The 17,441-nt window shown below is 39.0% G+C and overlaps 1 protein-coding gene across 9 annotated transcripts in view; it reads right to left on the bottom strand.

Moving 5' to 3' along the window:
- Window positions 1-17,441, bottom strand: part of RAPGEF6 (Rap guanine nucleotide exchange factor 6) — a 219,996-nt gene that overhangs the window by 75,511 nt on the left and 127,044 nt on the right. For all 9 annotated transcript variants that reach the window (XM_054694436.1, XM_054694440.1, XM_054694442.1 and 6 more), the window contains 3 exons: window positions 12,056-12,259; window positions 7,194-7,302; window positions 1,741-1,981 (listed from right to left, as the gene is read on the bottom strand). In XM_054694436.1, the coding sequence (XP_054550411.1) occupies window positions 1,741-1,981; window positions 7,194-7,302; window positions 12,056-12,259 (554 nt within the window). The remainder of the gene's footprint in view (window positions 1-1,740; window positions 1,982-7,193; window positions 7,303-12,055; window positions 12,260-17,441) is intronic.

Here is a 17,441-nt window from a genome sequence, read left to right as displayed (position 1 = left end):
CTAATGCCAATACCACATACAGTCTCAAAAATGCAAAAGGGCCAGTCTGAAAGGTAAAATGACAAATCAGCTCCCTCTGCAAAACAGGCTCCAGTAGAAAACTTTCACGATTTCTCCTAAAATAATCTTTCTTTGGTATTTATATAAATGAAATTATTAGCATTCCAGTTCAATAAAACATGTTTAGAAGATACTGCCAACTTATAGGAGTTAATAATTAACTCCTTAAGGGCAGCAGTTTATTCATGTTTGTATTCATAGCCAACAGTCTGTTGATGTCACAAAACAGCAAACTCAATAAATGCTTATGGAATAACAAAAAAAGGTTTTAAGTAAAACTATTCTTATTAGATGCTTCACTTTGGGGGGGAGGGCACCCCTGGTGGCGCAGCGGTTGAGTGCTGGGCTGCGAAGCTGCCCGCAGCCTCTGCAGCGCTGGTTCGATCCCCGTCCCCCAGGCAAGGGTCCCACATGGCGCGCAAACCTCTCCTGCCACCTGCTGCTCCCCTCAGCAGTATACTTCCTCAGTCTGTCTGTTCTGTTCCCAACTCTGGCTCTGGTGAATTCTCTCACCCTCCAGCGCTTCTGACTGTACCCAGTGCGTGTATAAATAAATAAATAAATCTTAAAAAAAAAAAAAAAAAACGAAACTCAGTTTGCTCTCAATCCCCTCAATTTCCAAGCCTCCTCCTGTAACCAAAGTGGAATAAGCAATTCCTACTTCCTGAAGGAGATACTGTGGAGGTGAGATACTGATTTAATTGCCTAAAACTTGAATATAGCTCGTTGGAATGTGACACAAACAAGCTAAAGTCAGTTACAATCACAATGCTCTCTAGTTTTAGATGAAATGTATTACAAGTTTGCCATTGTTCAAAAGAGAACCAGGTATAGGATATATAGATAATCCAGACCCCAAAACATCAGGTTTCTGGAAATGGTAATTAGGGCATAACCTTCTGAGGACCTCCCATTTGTGAACTTTTATAGACTTCCGCTCATCCAAAACCATTCCCAATCTCTTCAATGTGGGCTGACCTCTCTTATAATCTTACTCATTATTATTTGTGAGAACAAGTCTTTTTTTATAATGTTCACTATGCTATCATGTCACAGTAAGCTAATATTAAATAATTTTACCATTTCAAAGTTATGATTTTATAAACCACTGACCTCAAAGATAGCAGTCACTCAAAAAAGATGAGTAATAAACTTTCTAGAAATGAGTGACACTATGACCAGAGCTCAGGATGTTTCAATCCTGTGTGAACCCCTAATTAAATGAATAATTTCTGACAGAAAATGTGAGATTTTGTACTGTGTAAATGAGAACTGACATTTTACTTAGTTCCAAGTTGCCTAATTAGCTACCTTGATACTACTGCTACATTTTGCTGTACCTTTAATCCAAAACCACTAACACAGCTAGCACACAGATATCCCTAAATGGACAAATCTTCAACACATCACATGCCTTCTGTGTCTCCCTATCATATGATGACATCCCTATCTCTATAAGTTTTTTTTAAATTCAAAGTTAAGGCTAATGGAAGTATAGTTAACCTATCACGGAAGTTATGGGAAGACATGCAGAATTTATTCTTATTTACAGATTATTTATAGATTTTAAGATGTGTTAGTTGCATAAAAAATAAAACTGATCCAGCACCCCCCTTCCAAAAATAAAAATTTTATAGTCTACACAAAAATGCTTATGTGACTGGGATTGGAATTACGTACCTAAATAGTTTTGGAGGCAAGATACTAAATCGTGTTTTATCCAAAATTTTCCTGATTTTGTTTCTTCCACCTGAAACAGTATTTGCTTTTATTTTCTTATTTCCTTTCTCCTGTGATGTCTGTTCAATATCTCCTGGTACATCCTGGATTGAATGGCGATTACTTTTTTTTTCAGCAATTTTGGGAATATGAGGTACACCAAATTTCTCCTGTTCAGTTCTACTAAGTAGCTCTTTGAAAACTGCGGAAATAAATAAATACATTTGTCATTTCTTCTCATTAGAAGGCTTTTACACCAAAAACAAATCTAAAGTATAAACACAGCTGATTTCTTTCACAGTCTCATGCATTAAACATGAAATTTATACTCATCCTTTAATTACCAGCTACATCTACTTCTCTCTTCAGTTTTTATACCCGATCATACTTCTGATTTTGCCCAAGAATGAAAAAAGTCACTGGGGAAAATGCAAAGGAGATAGGGAGGCTATCAGCATGTTTGAAGAGTCCAGGGGTTCTTATTTAGGTAGCATTATAACTGTAAAACTCAGATTTTATAGATCTAGCTATTTAAATCCTATTATTTATATATTATTTCCTTTTTTTAAAAATTTATTTACTTATTTATACAAGCACTGGGTACAGTCAGAAGCATGGAGGCTGAGAGAATTCACCGGAGCCAGAGAGGGGAGCAGAGCAGGCAGAAGGACCGAAGTACACTGCTGAGGGGAGCAGTGGGCGGCAGGAGAGGTCTGTGCGCCATGTGGGACCCTCCTTCGGTGGCCGGGGAGCAGCTGGGGATTGAACCAGCGCTGCAGAGGCTGCGGGCAGCTTCGCAACCCAGTGCTCAACCACTGCGCCACCAGGGAGGCCCTATATATTATTTCTTATAACATAAATCACTTGAGATGAGATACCAGTACTATAGTCAGGCTCAGTTTTGCAAAATTTAGCCACTAAAAAAAATAGGAGGAGCTTTTGCTGGACCTGTTTTCACTAGAAACAAACACACAACAATTTCCTCAAGGTCATATTTATGAGACTTATGTCACTCAGTAAAGTAAAAAGGAAAGGAAGGTGCAGGAACATTAGAGAACCTGACTATCTAGCATTCTTTGCCTGGATCCAATTTTTCACTTTCTGAAAGGGGCTATCCCTCTCCAAGATCAGGCAGAAATATGATAAAGCTGTATGGGGCTATAGGTCTAGAACCCCCGAGTATCTCCTTTTCCAGTTAAGAAAATTTCTATCACCTATTTTTCATTAATTAATGGCAAGGAAAAGATGTTTTTGGTTGTTGTTTAAAATGTGTGTGCTTAAATAAGACAGATCAGTTGCTAGGCAAAGAAGACTAAACGATAAATGTTACAGTGAAATGCAACTTTCCTAAAAATTCAAGGAGGGGCTAAGGGTCTGAATGAAAGAGAAATAGTGGTCGCATATTCAGTTACATGATCTGCAGAACCAAATACTCAGCTTATCAGTGGTGCAACTTTGAGCAGCAGCTTCAAGATAAATTTATAAAAGAAAAGCTATGAACTGGAGAAATGTGGCCCTCTGAAACCCCAACCCCTGAAAATTGTAATCAAAGGACTTACAAGATTTAAACGTACTAAGCCTTTAAAACTGACACATTACAGGGCCTCCCTAGTGGTGCAAGGGGTTAAGACACAACCTATGAAGCAATCTGCAGCCACTGCAGCATGAGTTCGATCCCCAGCCAGGGAGCTATCCACATGGCGCAGCAGACCTCTCCTGACTCGCCCGCTGCTCCCCTCAGTAGTGTATTTCAGTGAATCTGCCTGTTCTGTTCCCCACTCTGTTTCTGGTGAATCCTCTCATCCCCCCACACCTCTGGCCTGTACCCTAGTTCTTGTATGTATAAATAAATCTTGAAAAATAAAATTGACACATTACAAAGTAAATTATTTTAATTTCACTGTATTTTTAAGCCATGTGACAAAGGTAAAAATGTTTCGAAGCTAAAATTAAGACAGTCATCCATTCAAAAATTATTCATGTCAGGCACTATACTAGATGTCTATAAATTCCTCCTGATATGGAACACAGCTTAAAACACATGGTGCACAGAGAACATAAAGCAAGGAAATAATTAAAATAGTGAAAAAGGGAAAATCTTCTCTATCATGTCACTGCCTCCCCGGTGGCAGCGGTTGAGCGCTGGGTTGCGAAGCTGCCCACAGTCTCTACAGTGCCAATTCGATCCCTGGTTGCTCCCCGGCCACCGGAGGTGGGTCCCACATGGCGCGCAGACCTCTCCTGCCGCCCGCTGCTCCCCTCAGCAGTGTACTTCGGTCTTCTGCCTGCTCTGCTCCCCGCTCTGGTGAATTCTCTTACCCTCCCGCGCTTCTGACTGTACCCAGTGCTTGTATAAATAAAAATAAATCTTAAAAAAAAAATAAAAAAAAGAAGAGATCACTAAGGTTAGTAGATTTTAGCTAGGCAAAGGAGGAATGATTCTAGGTAGATGAAACCTCAAATTCAAAGTCCCTATGTTAGAAATAAAAGTACAAGAAAATGACTAGAGGACAAGGTAGAGGAAGGAGATGATAACGCTATGGTATATAGCATTTTAATTTTCTGTTGAAAAGAGCAGGTAATCTTTGAATGAGCAACAGAACATTCCTGACTGTGGTAAGGGTACCAACCAGTATGGAGAGCAGTTTATATCTGCAATGTCTCCATGGGACATTGTTAGTAAGACAATGGAGGAAGCTGGGAATTGGCTAAAAATTGGTGTCACGGTACTTTAGGAGGTCAAATCACAAAATAGGGAGAGACAGTAAGAAACACAATATTTATCTACTTGGAGTGTGAGGTTAAAGAACTAAGCTCAAAATCTCTGAAGGAGAGAAAATATTAAAAAAAGACAAACATCAGACTGAATCAAAATCTACGCCTTAGGTAGAGACTGGGAGTAGAGTGGTAGGGGTTCCAAATGAACGAGGCTGAAAAAGCTGAGTAAAATTTCCTGCAATTTCTTGGTGCTTAGGTACAAATTTCCCTTAGAAGAGGGGTCTACATAAAGCACATGACAGTTACTGCTCTCAACTTGAAACCATTGTACACAGTCTTAGTAATTCTGCAACCCAGCTTGACAGACTTAATTCCTCTTACTCTATCTGCTTAACCAGAGGAAATGGCAGATCCCATCTGTGAGAAAATATTTACTGTTCTCTAAGTTGCTATACATAAAATACAGCATACAATGAAAAATTATTAAGACAAAGAAAATAAGGTAGTTAAAGGAGAAAATAGAATTAAATATAATTCAAATGTTGGCATTATACACAGGATTTTATATTGTATCTTGTCAAAAAAGAGAAAAATGGGTGAGAAAAATGGACAATTGCAACAGAAAAATGACATCTATAAAGGGATTCAAATGGACATTCTATTACTGAGAAATTCAACATCTAAAATTAAACTCACTATATGTATTTAACAACAGACTGGATATAGCAGAAACAAGATAACTTTGTTTAAACATGGGTTATTAGACAAATATACAAAGTAAAGCACAAAGAGGGGGAAAAACAGGAAGCAAACTTCAGATGAACCCCACACATGGTATTCAAAAAGGATGCAAGTGATACCTTATTGTAAATTACTGTTTTTTTTCCTCAATGATTGTCCTGCTCTTGTTTTAAGTAATAACCTTTAAAATCTCTGAGCAGAGTTTTACAAATGTTTTTTTCTCTTTCCCTTAAATTAACTATTTTCTCCAGAATCTGTAAACTCGTTGTTAGGTAGCACACCAAACCCAGTCAAAGACCTGGTTTTCCTAAGACTGGTAATCTGTGGCCGTAAAATTTTAACATATGATCAACTCTGTATACTTTGCTGGAGAATCTAAACAGATACATTTTCTGATCACAACATCCCTTTTTGCAGGAGTTCTAACTGCAAGTTACATGCAGTTCTGAATGCAAGTTCTAACTGCTCAATTTTGCTTCGTGGTAATTTCATAATTATTAGAGTAAGTACCATCTCTAGATAGGAGTACTCCATTTCTACAAATATTTTACTAATATGTCTTTGAGAAACACTTTGGTGTTTTGCTTAGGATGAATACTACTACAATAAGGAAGAAGATATTGACTGCTATGAGCCCCTCTCTACAATACTAATTAACCCCCTCACCTTTGCCACATTTACCTAGTTGGGCAAGTGTTTCTCATCACTCAAAGAATGGTGAGTTTGTAGCTTCCCTGAATTTTGCACCCTCCAGACCTACTTTGTCTTCTAAGGTGTTGTTATTAACCACTACATTACACTGCCTCTACTATTTTTATATATAATATTTGATACTAGTTAGTAATCATTAAGTGCCAGACAAAAAGTTTAAAGGTATCTGATACCTTTTAAGAGCCCTATGAAATAGAGCTGGAAAAACTGAAGCTTGGAGAGGTGAAATAATTTGCTCTAGGTATAAGAGCAATTTCTTATTATTGTATTTTTCAAAGTTGGAATCCTGTCAGTTTAATACCAAAGTTGATGTTTCCAGATGCTAACCCAAACTCCAAAAGTGAGAAACTGTCAAGGCTTATCTGTTTATTCTATGCAGAACTAATGTTACTTAAGGGACTCAATGAAAAAAGAGGAAAAACACCAAAGGCTTCATTTTTCATATTACTAAGTACAGCACACTGGGAGCCAAAATGAGAAAAAAAACCCCTTATACTTCCTTTTCCATATACATACTTTTAAATTCAACTCTTACTTCTCAAATTGCAGCCTACATGACTTAAGGGAAATTTTCCCTTCCTACTTTATAAGGATTTCTTAAATATTCTTAGAGTTTTCTAGTATAATATGGTTTTTTACTTTTGCCGTCTCAGAATTTCAGAGAAAAGCCTATGGTAGCTGAAGAAACCAAAGTAAAATAGGTCTTTTCTGAAAGTTGAAAAAAAAATTTAATTAAAAGTACAGGATTACTGTTTTCAACCAAAATATGAATATCATCAAAACACACAATATGCACACTAACCAACATTTTTTACATAGTTTGCTGTTACTGAAAATCTAGTTCACTGATTAATCAAACAAAAAACCCATTTTATTTTCATTAAATAAATCATCTGGCATTCATGCTATTACTTCAGAAAGGTAAAACATTAGAAGTACACTGATTAGCACATAAGCAGGGGAAAAAATTTATGACATCTAAGTTTTACTTAGTATTCCCTACAAAATACAGTACATAATAGCACCCTTACAATGACAGACTGAAAATAATTGCACACGTTTTAAAATTTACTAAGATACCAGACTATTTTATATATAATGAAAAAAATTCTAGAATACATACTATATTTCAACAGTTCCTAAAAATGTTAAAATAGCTTAAAAATAAACATGTACATTTTATTATCCTTTTCATTGTACTTTTTTGCTATTACAAAAAGTCCAGTTTTCGCAACAAAACTCACCAAAAATGTTGGTCTTCACAGTAAGTGCAAGATGAGTATTATTCTTCAAAATTTCAAGGGCCTTTACAAATGTAATATTCTCAAAGTTTTGTCCATTTACTTCCATTATCTTTAAAAAGGAATTTGAAAAATACAAATTAAGATAGAAACAGTATTAGTATTTTTGACAACTTTAAGTTTAATGGTGGAAAAAATCAAATGAAGCTTGAATAAACACCACCCATAGGTGAATAACGGTTATCTCTGTGGTAAGTGGGATTATTGTTTAATTCTTTTTTACATTGCTCTATTTTCCCAAATATCTCCTATTAACAATTTTTTAATAAAGTTCATCCTTTTGGATCTTAAGCTTTTTCAAAAATACAGAAGATTTACATAAGAAGTAAAAATATTAATCATGTTATAAACTCATGAAAATTACCTGTATGTGTATTACAAATTTAATAGAACATTCTAAATGAAAATTTGTTGTATTTAAAAGAGATAATTTGGGCCTCCCTGGTGGTGCAGGAGGTTGAGCGCAGCGCTGTGAAGCTGTCTGCAGCCTCTACAGCGCAGGTTTGATCGCTGCTGGCCAGCAAGATACCCACATGGTGCGATAGACCATCTCATCTGCTGCTCCCCTCAGCAGTGTATTTCAGTCAATATGCCTGTTCTGTTCCCCAGTCTGTCTCTAGTGAATCCTCTCACCCTCCCGCACATCTAGCTTGTATCCCAGTTCTTGTATGCATGAATAAATCTTAAAAAAAAAAGAAAACTTAAAAAAAACACAAAAACCAATAAAAGAGATAATTCATTTAAAAGTGGTATTCAAACTACATTAAATAACAATTATTTGCAGTGACTGAATCAATAGTCAAAAAGCAGCAAGCACAACTGCAATGGGTTCTCTTCCATGTGACAGTGTTGATCCTTCACATCAGGGATCCCCAAAATTAGCCTTATCTCAGAATCATACAGGACACTTATTTAAAAAATATTAATTTCACGGGACTAGGAGATAACATAATAAGCAAAAAAGAAAAAAAAATTAAAAGCAGGATAGAGGATAGATCTCAGGAACTGACAAAATTCTAAAAGTATAGCAAAAGAGAAGGAATCAAAGTATTAGGAAAAGAAAAATCTCAGAAAATTCCCAGAGTTGAAAAAATGTCTTGCATTTATGTGCTGAAATGGATCATATAGTGCCACACAGAGGTTTTCTAAGCAAGGAAAGAGAACAAAGAATCTATAAGCATCACTGTGTGGGCAGAAGAGCAGGAAGGAAAAGCACCTAGAAAAGAAAAATAAAGTTCGGCTTGGACTTCTTTCAGACAACACTAATATGATGTGATACTTTTCTGTGACTTCAAATTTTTGAGGGGAAAAAAAAAACCTGTAAATAAATAATCTTATACTCCGCTGAACAAAAACAACTCCAGAAATGCAAGGACATAAAACTACAGTACCCAACTGTCCTTTCTGAAGAAAAGTACCAGAACAGGTATTAGAATTACTAGAAGGCAATAGTGAAACTAATCAAAATTATAGGGACATACGGCACAGTTGAAATGAAGACGATCAATAAAATCAGTAAAGCAGGAGTAAATGTCTTAATGATTATTGGTAATAAGCTTGTAAAACTAAATGCAAATGCAAAGGTATTCTTGAAAGAGAAGAAACAATGTTAAAAAGTGACAATCTCGATCTAAAACTTCAAATAATTTCAGTGACACTTGGGAAAGCTAAGGGGAGAAGAAAAGCATGATATATTTCTCTCCTCTCTCATGAATGACATTAATGGATTTCTTTTTTTTCTTTTTTACATTTTGAAAGGACAGATGTATTACACAACACTAATGATAAAGGGCTGATCACAAAATTCTACAAAGAGCTGACAAGACTCAACAAAAACAAAGTAGATAAGCCAGTAAAAAAATGGGAAGAACAGCTAAAAAGAAACTTCTCCAATGAGGAAATGCAAATGGCCAACAGACATATGAAAAAATGTTCAACATCACTTGTAATCAGGGAAATGCAAATCAAAACTACAGTAGGATACCATCTTAAACCAGTGAGAATGGCACATATTAAAAAAACTAGCAACAACAAATGTTGGGAAGGATGTGGAGAAAAAGGAACTCTCCTACACTGTTGGTGGGAGTGCAAACTGGTCCAACCACTATGGAGAGTGTGTGGAGATTCCTCAACCTGCTAAAGATGGAGCTTCCATACGATCCCGCAACTTCACTCCTAGGTATTTACTCAAAGGACACAGAAGCATTAATTCAAAAGGGCACCTGCACCCCTACATTTATAGCAGCACTATTCACAATAGGTAAGCTATGGAAACAACCCAAATGCCCAAAAATAGATGACTGGATCAAGATGTGATATATATGCACAATGGAATATTACTCGGCAATCAAAAAAGATAAACTCATGCCATTTGCAGCAACATGTATGGAGCTGGAAGGGATCATGCTCAGTGAAGTCAAAAAGAAAGAACAATGTCAGATGATTTCACTTATAGGAGGAATATAGACGATCCAAATAAGGGATGAGGAACAAAAAAGAATTATAATAAAGTAAAAATTACAATCAACAAGAAACTATAAACCAGAGACATTCTGCAGGGGGGAAAAGGGAGCAGGATCAAAACAGGGTGGAAAGAGCACAAGGGACTATAGTGACAGAACACAGGTGAATGCGTGGTGGGAATTTCACAGGCTCTACAACCGAGATGATAATGCATACATTGTATGAAAATGAAAAATGTAAAAAATAAAATAAAAAGAATGAAATTCTTAAATGTGTTTACAATAAAATATTTGAAAAATTCTTGATTCCAGGATACTAGTTACTATATATCCTGAGTAGTCTGGGTTAAGGCACAGGAAACTATTTTTAAATGCTCCCTTAGGAAAGAAGGGGTAACTATTCCACATTTTGAGACAGATAACTTTTCATGGGGGTGGGATTGTGGGCTGTAGACAGCATCCATAATCTTTATCCAGATGTAATCTCCAAGTCTCCAAAAATACCTCCAGACACTGCCAACTCTTGGGGCTTGGACTGGATATAAAATCACCCCATGATGAGAACCACTGCTTTGAAGTGTAGAAATTTTCATAATGTGAATGGCCTCATATTAAAAAAGCAGGACCATATAGTTTAAAATAAAATAAAGTCACATTCTTTTTTTTTTTAAGATTTATTTATTCATGCATACAAGAAATGTGGTACAGGCCAGATGTGTGGGTGGGTGAAAGGATTCACCGGAGACAGAGCAAGGAATGGAACAGGCACTGACTGAAATACACTGCTGAGGGGAGCAGCGGGAGAGACAGAATAGGTCTGCCTTTCAATGTGGGTATCTCGCCCGCCAGCTGGGATCAACCCTGCACTGCAGAGGCTGTGGACAGCTTCACAGCACTGTGCTCAACTGCTTGTGCCAACAGGGAGGCCCTAAAGTCACATTCTTAATGAATACAGTTTTAGTTTGAAAAATTTATTTATTTATGCATGTAAGAACTGGGGTGTAAGCAAGAGGTGCAGGGGGTGAGAGGATTCACTAGAGAAAGTGGGGAGCAGAACAGGCAGATCTACTGAAATGCACCGCTGAGGGGAGCAGTGGGCAAGGCAGAAGAGGTCCGCTGCGCCATGTGGGTAGCTCCCTGGCTGGCCGGGAAGAGGGACTGAACTCATGTTGCAGTGGCGGGTGATAGCTTGATAGTGCTATCTTTAACCTCTGCGCCACCAGGAAGGCCCAAACGAATAAAGTTTTAAGAGGGGAAAAAAGCAAGCTTCCCAAGTGATTAAGCTACATTTGGGGAAAGAAATTGGTTTTCACAAGAATCCTCTAGACAGCTTTGATCAAAAACCTGATTATCAGTTTTTGACTGAAGTATGGAATTTCAGCAATAAGGTTATCAGTAGATCATATTTTGAAATATGGTACTTATAGTAACCTAACAGCATGTGGCGAGAATAACCCCTACCAACTTCCTGAGAGTCTCCTCCTTTTCCGTAGTCCCTCACCTTGCTCACTCTGCTTATGGGTGTAGTTTTGCTACCATATGCTTCCTAACCCTTGGAGGATGGATTAAACATTCAAATAAGTTCGTGCTGATAGTGCCAAGACTACCAGGGTGATTCTGGTAACATAATATTAAAATTTTCCATAAGAAGTAATGGATGGGGGGCCTCCCCAGTGGTGCAGCAGTTGAGTGCTGGGTTGCAAAGCTGCCCGCAGCCTCTGTAGTGCCGGTTAGATCCCTGGCTGACGGGCGAGGGTCCAACATGGCACGCAGACCTCTCCTGCCGCCTGCTGCTCCCCTCAGCAGTATACTTCGTTGGTCTGCTTGTTCTGTTCTCCGCTATGACTCTGGTGAATTCTCTCACCCACCCATGCTTCTGACTGTACCCAGTGCTTGTATAAATAAACAAATCTTTAAAAACAAAAAAAAAAGAAGTAATGGATGGGGCCTCCCCTGTTGGCACAGGCGGTTGAGCACAGCGCTGGTTCGATCCCAGCTGGCCAGTGAGATACCCACATGGCATGGCAGACCTCTCCTATCTCGCTCATTCCTCCCCTCAACAGTGTATTTTGGTCAGTCTGCCTGTTCTGCTCCCACTGTCTCTGGTGAATACTCTCACCCTCCCACGCATCTGGCCTGTACCCGGGTTCTTGTATGCATGAATAAATAAATCTATTTATAAAAAAGTAATGGATATATATGACAAATATCATTTAAGCACAGCCATTTAAAAATATTATCAAAATGTTTTTACATTGATCATGCTTATTTGAAAAAACATCAGGTGAGGATATAAATAGCAGACCTATAAAAAGACTTCAATCTATGTTACTAGTTACTTACCTGATCACCACGTTTCAGTCCTGCATCAGCAGCTTTGCTACTAGGGTCTACTCCTTCAACAAAAATACCAAATCCCTTCTCACTTCCTCCATTAAGGCTGAAATGCAGAGGGGACTCCCGGGAAGCCTTCTGCAGCACAACTTGTCTCCACTTAGCCTTTGCAGCACAAGCAATATTCAATAACCGGAGATGACCGTTCATTTTCTATAAAGCAGAAAGGGTAAAGTTTACATAAATGTATATATCTACACCTACAGAGGTTTAAAAAAAATCAACTAAAATGATCAGAATTAGAGCTACATTTGAAATATAGAGCAAAGAACATGTATGCCAGCGTAAGTAACACTGAAGTACAGAAAACTTCTACTCCAAAGTACTCTGAAGAACACGACCTCGGGCCTCCCCTGGTGGCACAGGTGGTTGAGCGCATGCCATGAAGTTGTCCACAGCCTCTGCAGCGCCGGTTTGATACCAGCCGGCACACCTTTCCTCTCTCTCCCGCTGCTCCCCTCAGCAGTGTGTTTCATTAGTCTGCCTGTTCTGTTTTCCCTGTGTCTCTGATGAATCCTCTCACCCTCCCATGCATCTGGCCTGTACCTTGGTTCTTGAATAAATCAATTAATCTTAAAAAAAAGGGGGGCCCTACCCTGGTGGCGCAGAGGTTGAGCGCTGGGCTGTGAAGCTGCCCACAGCCTCTGCAGTGCCGGTTCAATCCCCAGCCAATGGTAAGTGTCCCACATGGCGTGACAGACCTCTCCTGCTGTGCCCGCTGCTCCCCTCAGCAGTGTATTTCGTCACTCCGCCTGTTCTGTTCCCCGCTCTGGCTCTGGTGAATTCTCTTACCCTCCCGCACTTCTGACTGTACCCAGTGCTTGTATAAATAAATCTTTAAAAAAACCAAAAAACAAAAACACGACCTCTTAATATGCCTTTTTAAAGTTTCCAGGTAACCACAGGTTAGAAAAGATTTCAAAGTCATTTGAAAGTTATTTAGGTCCTGGTCCCCGCATCACCATTTTAGAACAGGGACCTTTCTTCAGAAAACACTGCTTGAAACTGGCAGAAGGCTCCCGGATGAGCCAGAGGTGAGCTGGGAAGTTTGCCAGCGCCAGGCCCCTTCTGGCCAGCAATCCTAGCCCAGCGGGGGAGCGGGCACCCACTGCCGGGGCAGTCTGGGCACACAGGGGCTTGCGTCCCCACATCGCCATTTTAGAACAGGGAACTTTGTTCAGTAAAGACTGCTTGAAACCGGCAGAAGGCTCCCTGCGGAGCCAGAGGTGAGCTGGGAAGTTCACCCACACCAGGCCCCTTCTGGCCAGCAGTTCCAACCCAGAGGGGGAGCGGGCACCCAAGGCCTGGGCAGACCGGGCGTGCAGGGGAGTGTGTTTCCACATCAGCACTTTAGAACTGGGAACTTTCTTCAATAAAGACTGCTTGAAACAGGCAAAAGGCTCCCGGAGGAGCCAGAGGGAGAAGGTTCCCTGTGCATTCAGAGGTGAGTTGAAGGTCCCCACAAGCCTGGTCCTCAATGGCAGGAAGTTGGAGCCCAAAGGGGGATACAGTGATTTGGAACCAAGAGTCCAATCCAGCTGCCCCACCTCCAGGGAAGTTTGTGGGACTTCAAGACACACCTTTGTAATTAAACACAGAAGGAGGAAATATTCTGTGACAGCGACAACTAACATACTCAAAGTACCACTGCCTCACTAGACTTCTGGCATAACAGTATTTGACTCGTTTAGACCACCAGTTTCCAAACCCCACAAAGAGCACACCAAAAAAGATGCCGGCCAGTACCCTAAAGAACACTGATGCAAAAATCCTCAATAAAATTTTAGCTATCAGAATCCAACAATGTATCCATAAGATAATTCACCACGACCAAGTAGGATTCATTCCAGGGACACAAGGATGGTTCAGCATCCGAAAATCAATCAACGTCATCCAACACATCAACAAAAAGAAATACAAAAACCATATGAAAATATCAATAGATGCTGAGAAAGCTTTTGACAAAGTGTAACACCCATTCATGATAAAAGCCCTTGAAATTCTTGGGATACAAGGAACATACCTCAACATCATAAAGGCCATATATGAAAAGCCAACAGCCAGCATCATTCTCAATGGCAAAAAGCTGAACGCATTCCCATTAAGATCTGGAACAAGAGAAGGATGTCCACTGCTTTTCAACATAATACTGGAAGTCCTAGCCAGAGCAATAAGACAAAAGAAAGACATACAAGGAATCCAAATAGGAAAAGAAAAAGTCAAACTATCACTATTTGCAGATGATATGATAATATACATAGAGAACCCCAAAAACTCCACAGAAAAACTAATTCAACTAATCAATCAGTTCAGTAAAGTGGCAGGATACAAAATCAACACGCAAAAATCAGTAGCCTTCCTATACACAAACAATAAATCTGAAGAAGAAATAAAAAAAACCATCCCTTTTATTATTGAAACAAAAAAAATCAAATACTTGGGAATAAACCTAACATAAGAGGTAAAGGACCTATACAAAGAAAACAATAAAACACTGTTAAAAGAAATAGAAGAAGACACAAAGAAATGGAGAGACATCCCCTTCTCATGGGCTGGAAGAATAAACATTATGAAAATGGCCGTCCTACCAAAAGCAATATACAGATTCAATGCTATTCCAATCAAAATTTCAATGTCATTCTTCAAAGAAATAGAACAATTATTGATGAAATTCATATGGAATCACCAAAAACCCCGAATAGCCAAAGCTCTCCTGAAAAAAAAAAAAAAAGAAGGGAAGGGAGGCATCACACACCGACTTCAAACTGTACTACAAAGCCATAATCATCAAAACTGCTTGGTATTGAAACAGGAACAGACACACAGACCAATGGAATCGAATAGAAAAAATCCAGAAATAAACCCACAGATTTATGGTCAACTAATCTTTGACAAAGGAGCAAAGAATATGCATTGGAGCAAAGAAAGTTTGTTCAATAAATGGTGCTGGGAAAACTGGGTCGCTACATGCAGAAGAATGAAGCTTGACTACTACCTCATACCATACACAAAAACCAACTCAAAATGGATTAAAGAACTAGACTTAATACCTGAAACCATAAAATACATAGAAGGAAATGTAGGCGAAACACTACATGATATGCACATCAAAGACATCTTTACAGACACATCACCCAAAGCAGTGATAGTGAAGGCAAAGATCAACAGCTGGGACTACATCAAATTAAAGAGCTTCTGCACAGCAAGAGAGACAATAACCAAAACAAAGAGAAACCCCACCGACTGGGAGAACATTTTTGCACACAACACTAATGATAAAGGACAGATCACAAAAATCTAGAAAGAACTGATGAGACTCAACAACAAAGAAAATAATCCAGTCAAAAAATGGGCAGAAGAGCTAAAAAGAAACTTCTCTGAAGAGGAAATGCAAATGGCCAATAGGCATATGAAAAAATGTTCAACATCACTTGTAATCAGGGAAATGCAAATCAAAACTACAATGAGATACCATCTTACACCAGTGAGAATGGCACATATTAAAAAAACGAACAACAAATGTTGGCGAGGTTGTGGAGAAAAAGGAACTCTCCTGCACTGTTGGTGGGAGTGCAAACTGGTCCAACCACTATGAAGAGCTGTGTGGAGATTTCTGGACCTACTAAACATAGAGCTTCCATAGGATCCAGCAAGTCCACTCCTAGGTATTTACCCAAAGGACACAGAAACATCAATTCCAAAGAGTACCTGCACCCCTATGTTTATAGCAGCACTATTTACAATAGCTAAGCTTTGGAAACAACCCAAATGCCCAAAAACAGATGACTGGATCAAGAAGATGTGGTCCATATACATCAGGGAATATTACTCAGCATTCAAAAAAGATAAACACATGCAATTTGCAGCAATATGGATGAGCTGGAAGGGATTATGCTCAGCGAAATAAGCCAGAAAGAAAAATAAAAATACCGGATGGTCTCACTCATAGCAGGAATCTAGAAAACTTAAATAAGAGACCACGAAAAAGAATATAAGAAAGTAAAAATCAAAATCAACAAACAACTATGAACCAGAGACACTCTATGGGGAGTGGGGGGTGGGGATACAAAGGATTGGGGTCAAAATAAGGGGGTTGCAATTGTATGGGGAATATAAAAATAAAATTTAAATTAAAAAAAGGAAAGTTATTTAGGTCCTCCCTGGTGGTCCAAGGGGTTAAGATGCAGCACTATGAAGCTATGCTCAGCCATTGCAGCACGAGTTCAATTCCTGGCCAGGGAGGTGACCCACATGGTGCAGCAGACCTCTCCTGCCTCACCTGCTGCTCCCCTTAGCAGTGTATTTCAGTCAATTTGCCTGTTCTGTTCCCTGCTCTGTGTCTGGTGAATCCTCTCACCACCCCCCTCCCCAACACCTCAGGCCTGTACCCCAGGTTCTTTTATGCATAAATAAATCTTAAAAAAAAAAAAGTGATGTCTCATTTAGAGAGGGATGACAAAAAATTACTTTCAGAACCTTCCTATAATACATACTCTAATACTATATATTACATAAAAACAATATTGTTTTAAACTTCTAAAAAAAATCTTCAAAGACTTGAGCCACCTTTCCAAACACTGTGCAATATTCAAAGACACATTCAAATCTATACCTGATATTCCTATCTTATTTAAGATCTTAAATCAGTAGTGTAACTAAGTCTAATTAGAACTTCCAAGTTCTAATACCAGTTTAACATTCAAGAATTATGAACTAGTATAATATGTGCAAATCTCATGTCCATACAAGAAAATGAAGTATTTTCAGAGCAGGGGTGAAATCTTATACTTATTTTGTACCTTAAACACCTTGGAATATAAACCAGAATTCAATAAAATACTTGACAATTGACTTATTACTGGGGGGAAAAAAGCCTCATAATTTTTTATTTTATTTTTTTAAAAGATTTATTTATACACACAAGCACTGGAGGGTGAGAGAATTCACCAGAGCCAGAGCAGGGAGCAGAGCAGGCAGAAGGCCCGAAGTACACTGCTGAGGGGAGCAGCGGGCGGCAGGAGGGGTCTGTGCGTCATGTGGGACCCTACTCCGGTGGCCGGGGAGCAGCCGGGTATCGAACCGGCGCTGCAGTGGCTGCGGACAGCTTCGTAACCCAGCGTTCAACCACTGCGCCACTGGGGAGGCCCATGCCTCATAATTTTAAAGAAATATATACATTCCATCAATCCCTTTAATATCTATATAACCAGCATTGGGAAAATCAAATAATGGTGGTGAGCCGCTATTGTCTCTTAATTAAGTTCTCCAGTCTCTGTTCATTCTTCCCATTTCACATAGTGCAGTTGTGTTGCTGGGGAGACTAAAGGACCCACAA

Source organism: Talpa occidentalis, unplaced genomic scaffold, assembly GCF_014898055.3.
Source record: "Talpa occidentalis isolate TD23 unplaced genomic scaffold, MPIMG_talOcc4v2.1 talOcc4.13, whole genome shotgun sequence".
Classification (NCBI taxonomy): Eukaryota; Metazoa; Chordata; class Mammalia; order Eulipotyphla; family Talpidae; genus Talpa; species Talpa occidentalis.
This window is presented reverse-complemented; position numbering and strand designations above follow the sequence as displayed.